The sequence below is a fragment of the Hibiscus syriacus genome, unplaced genomic scaffold (assembly GCF_006381635.1).
Source record: "Hibiscus syriacus cultivar Baekdansim isolate YM2019G1 unplaced genomic scaffold, ASM638163v2 tig00112159_pilon, whole genome shotgun sequence".
Taxonomy (NCBI): domain Eukaryota; kingdom Viridiplantae; phylum Streptophyta; class Magnoliopsida; order Malvales; family Malvaceae; genus Hibiscus; species Hibiscus syriacus.
Genome location: NW_024063263.1, coordinates 954368 through 959742, shown reverse-complemented (window position 1 = coordinate 959742; position 5375 = coordinate 954368). Strand labels below are relative to the sequence as shown.

Here is a 5375-nt window from a genome sequence, read left to right as displayed (position 1 = left end):
TGATATGACTAAGATTTATACTAATCAATATATAAATTATTAAATAAATATATTCAAACCGGGATCAAATCTTAAATATTTTTTATGAAGTTTGACTAGAATAAAAAATAAATTAATATTTTTATTAAAACTTATTTTTCAAAATTTATTTTTTTTAAAATTTACAAAATATCTTGTCCATGAACAAATTTACATGAACAAATTTACTTAAACCCCATAAGTCCATATGAAGTGTAAATGAAATTAAAAGGCCAAGCTTAAAGCATGGGAGTAAACATCTCTCCACCACTAAGAAAACCAGTCGACACAATTTCCTCAAGCAAACAGACAAAACATTGTTTAAAACCTTAATCCCATGTTCAATTCCAGCATTAAAACACCAATAAAAAGTGCATTTTGCACTTCAGAAGACGAGGGAAAAATAAATAATGCTTTGTTTAGCTGCTCGAAGCTAATCAAAGCAACCACAACTAATGGCCACGTCCAAAAATAAGAAATCAACCAACACTCCCCAATCGCCCCAAGGAGTAAAATTTACCCGTAGGACGGCGAGTGGTCGTATTGTGAGCTTGTCCAGGGACGACGACGACGATATGTCCGGCGATCAATCGAGCCAAAACGACTACATAAATTACACCGTCATGATGCCACCTACCCCTGATAACCAGCCCTCGACGGGCTCTCAGGGCGGCGCCAATGACGGATCGAAAGCGGATAAAAGGGTGTCGGTAATGAAATCGGTGAACAATAAGTCCATGTTGTTAAGGACCCAGACGGGTGATTTTGATCATAATCGTTGGTTGTTTGAGTCGAAAGCTAAGTATGGGATCGGTAGTGCGTTTTGGCAAGACGACGACGAGCAATACGGTACCAATGGGGGTGTGACGATGTCGGATTTCATGGATAAGCCGTGGAAGCCGTTGACGAGGAAGATCCCGATTAAGTCTAGTATTCTTAGCCCTTACAGGTTTTTGATATTGGTGCGTTTGGTGATTCTGTTTTTCTTCCTCGGTTGGCGTTGGCGTAACCCGAACCCTGATGCGATGTGGCTGTGGGGCATTTCGTGTGTGTGCGAGTCGTGGTTCGCGTTCTCTTGGCTGTTGGACAGTCTTCCGAAGCTGAACCCTATCAATCGGTCAACCGACCTCATCACGCTACATGAGAAATTCGAGCAAGTCTCACCGTCGAACCCGACCGGTCGATCGGATCTTCCAGGAGTCGACGTGTTCGTCTCGACGGCCGATCCCGACAAGGAACCTCCACTTGTCACTGCCAACACCATCCTATCCATCATGGCTGCTAATTATCCTGTTGAAAAACTCTCTGCCTATATTTCAGATGATGGTGGTGCCATCCTCACATTCGAGGCCATGGCCGAGGCAATCCGTTTTGCCGAGGTGTGGGTACCGTTTTGTCGGAAACACGACATCGAACCTAGGAACCCCGACAGCTATTTCAACTTGAAAACTGATCCGACAAAGAACAAAAAACGACCTGATTTCGTGAAGGATCGACGGTGGATAAAGAGAGAGTACGACGAGTTCAAGGTAAGGATCAATGGTCTCCCGGAGACTACACGTAAAAGATGCGACATCCATAACAAGAGGGAGGCAATAAAGGAGAAAATTCTTGCCAAAGAGAAGAACGGCGGATCGTTGCCGCCAGATTTTAAAGCCGAGAAGGCGACATGGATGGCCGATGGCACACATTGGCCGGGGACATGGCTCAGTCCAATCGCGGACCATTCCAAAGGTGACTGTCGTAACCGGATTTCGTCCGGGCACGAAATATTTACTTGACGGGAAAAATGATGTGAATAAATATTATTATTATTTTTTTTTTTAAAAATAATTTGGAGTCGCCATCGGCCTTTTGGGTTAGGTAGGTCGAATACCTAAAAAACATCTTTTAAAAGAGTTTTTAAGAAAACATCAGTTAAAAGATAAACTGATCTGCGTTTAACCAAAAATTCATTCTTTTTTATTAATAAAAAGGGATTCGTGGTCGGTTACGTTTAGGGAAGGATTAGCACCCCTACAACGCCCAAAATTGGTACTTTTTAATTATAAATTGTCTCTATTATTGGAAATGTAAAAATTCAAAGATATATTTAATTCATAATTCTATTGTTTCAAATAATTTTAAGAAAATATATTAATATACATAAATAATATATTTACTTATTTAGAAATATCAGAAAAGGGCTTCTAGGTATTTTAAGACAGCTTTTTCTTTAATATTTAAAAATAAATACCAAAAACCTTTTATTTTTATAGTAAGATATTTATTTATTCAAAAATATCAGAAAAGAGCTTCTAGATACCTTAAGACAACTTTTTTCTTTGATATTAAAAATAAATAAATATCAAAATATGATTATTTTTCTTAAAAGTAATTAAATTTATAAATAGGATTTTTATTTAAAGAACAAATAGAATAAATAAATAAATATTATATATATTTATATAACTTAATAATAATAATAATCATGAAGATAATAATTTAAACATATATCAAAAGTAATAATAATAATAATTAAAAATGAAAGAAAACAAAAGTAATAATATTAAAACTATTGGATCATATTCATAAATATATGAACCTAAAATGTAAAAAATAATAAGACTTATGGTTAAATTTAAGATTATATAAAATTTAATGATCAAATTATAAAATATAAATATTTAAGAGACATGGTCAGAATTATCATAAAATATAAATACTAGTAGTATAATTAGCCATTAATAATTTAATAGGTGATTAAAATAGAATATTAAAATTATTAGGGACTAAATGTGATATTTATCCTAAATATATTATTTAATACTGGTAAGGACTAAACATAATAAAATAAATTCGAATACTGAATTAGAACATTCAAAAATTAGTTTTAGTGACTAAAATGAATAATTACAAAATTTAGATGGCTACGGAAAGGGTTTTACCCGTATGTAAAATTACACAAGGGTCCCTCCTCAAAACGGCGTCGTTTGAGGAGGGATTTATTATACCAAACGGCTGGCCCGAAGGGCCAGCCTCCTCATTTCTCTTCATTCCACTTCTCTCTAACTGAGAGAGAATTTAACATTCTCTCTCGGTTCTCTCTTCAATTCCCTCATCTGAGGGAATTGAGCTCCGGCCGACGGCCGTGCTTTGGTCTCGACCACCGCCGCCGACTACCATATACGGTGGTCGGATTTTTCATAAATACCCCAAAATAAAGACCCGAACCTCCCAAGGCCGAATCTGGTTTTGGTTTGCCCTAAAAAGCTCTGGATCGGAGCAGATCTAGAGAAATACCTTCGGGTATTTCGAATATTTCCTCGGTCCGTAGCATCTCCGGTCACCGTGTGGTTTCCTCGGTAAGTTCTTTCTCCTTTCTTTCTTTCTGTTTGTTTGCTGCTGAGGGTTGTTATTATTTTTTCTGTTCGGTATTTCTTTGTTGCTTTTTTTGGTCTGTTGGTTGTTGTCTCCGTTGCTTTCTGTGGCTGTGGTTGTCCGTTCTTCTGGTTTTTTTTTTTCTTGCAGGTGGGTGGCTTTTATAGCCACCACCGAGGCTCTCGTTGGACCGGTTCCAGAGATGAAAGGCCCGGTGAGTCACCATAGCTATGGTGGTGACTCACCATAGGGCTCAACGTGGGTAGCTTCTCGACGTTCTGGAGTGTCGGCAGCATCTGTTGGACCACCTGGACTCATCGGAAGCGGCTGGAGGCATCTAGAAACGGCTGGCTGCTAGGGTTAGAAACCCTAGGGTTTCCCATCTGGAACCTTTTTGGGCCGTTGGATCTTGCCAGATCCAACGGCTGATGATGTTGACGGCGGCTGGGGGCTAGGGTTTGTAAACCCTAGCTGAAACCCTAAATCAGTTTAGGGTTTCAGTTTGGGGTATGGGTCGGTTCTGGTTGGCCATGGTATTTGGGCTTGTAAATGGGCTTCTAATTTTGTAATTATTTATTAAAATAATAATATATAATATTAATAATAATAATAAATACTAATAATAATAATAATAATAATAATAATACTAATAATAATAATACTAATAATAATAATACTAATAATAATAATACTAATTTTAAATGAAAAAAATGATGTCTACAGCTGCCCCTCTTTGCTCATCCTTGTGTTAACAAGAATAGAGCAAAGACGAAAAAGACATAATTTTTTCATTTGGCTTCTTTTGAGCAGGATGGAAATGTTTGAAAACATCATGCACTGAAGGACTTACAGATGACCCGAAGGCTTTGAAAACATCAAAAAGCTCCCGAAGGCTTTTGGAAACATCATGCACTGAAGGACTTATAGATGACCCGAAGGCTTTGAAAACATCAAAAGCTCCCGAAGGCTTTTTGGAAACATCATGCACTGAAGGACTTATAGATGACCCGAAGGCTTTGAAAACATCAAAAAGCTCCCGAAGGCTTTTTGGAAACATCATGCACTGAAGGACTTACAGATGACCCGAAGGCTTTGAAAACATCAAAAAGCTCCCGAAGGCTTTTTGGAAACATCATGCACTGAAGGACTTATAGATGACCCGAAGGCTTTGAAAACATCAAAAAGCTCCCGAAGGCTTTTTGGAAACATCATGCACTGAAGGACTTACAGATGACCGAAGGCTTTGAAAACATCAAAAAGCTCCCGAAGGCTTTTGGAAACATCATGCACTGAAGGACTTATAGATGACCCGAAGGCTTTGAAAACATCAAAAAGCTCCCGAAGGCTTTTTGGAAACATCATGCACTGAAGGACTTATAGATGACCCGAAGGCTTTGAAAACATCAAAAAGCTCCCGAAGGCTTTTTGGAAACATCATGCACTGAAGGACTTATAGATGACCCGAAGGCTTTGAAAACATCAAAAAGCTCCCGAAGGCTTTTTGGAAACATCATGCACTGAAGGACTTACAGATGACCCGAAGGCTTTGAAAACATCAAAAAGCTCCCGAAGGCTTTGAAAACATCAAAAAGCTCCCGAAGGCTTTGAAAACATCAAAAAGCTCCCGAAGGCTTTTTGGAAACATCATGCACTGAAGGACTTATAGATGTGAGAAATAGTTTACTAAGTAAGAAACTATGGAAATTGTTTTCTTACTATTCAACAATTTCATTTTCAGAAAAGATTGAATGAGAAACTATGGAAATCGTTTTCTCATTATTTTTCAAAATAACATGCTGATTGGGTAACTTGCCCCGATCTAAAGATAATACTCATTCTTGTGGATTGCGTCCATCTCTTCTTAAGATGTTTGTATGATTCCTGTATTTTTGGTTTTGAATACCTTCTTCTTGTAATGTATTTTTTTACCTTCTTCGTTTTTCCGAAGATCTGTAAAACTTCATGTTTGAATGCACTCAGATGTATCAATGTAATGC

General features: G+C 37.6%; 1 protein-coding gene across 1 annotated transcript; it reads left to right on the top strand.

The window, feature by feature from the left end:
* The first annotated feature begins 473 nt into the window (after nt 1-473).
* LOC120175176 (cellulose synthase-like protein D1) lies at nt 474-3736 on the top strand. Its single transcript, XM_039181864.1, has 2 exons — nt 474-1752; nt 3645-3736. Exons 1-2 carry the CDS (start codon nt 474-476, stop codon nt 3734-3736), a joined length of 1371 nt encoding a protein of 456 aa, XP_039037795.1.
* Nucleotides 3737-5375: the final 1639 nt, after the last annotated feature.

Coding starts and splice junctions, on each gene's coding strand:
- LOC120175176 (XM_039181864.1), top strand. CDS start 474: ATGGCCACGTCCAAAAATAAGAAATCAACCAACACTCCCCAATCGCCC. Junction 1,753..3,644: donor AATCGCGGACCATTCCAAAG/GTGACTGTCGTA, acceptor CAACGTGGGTAG/CTTCTCGACGTTCTGGAGTG.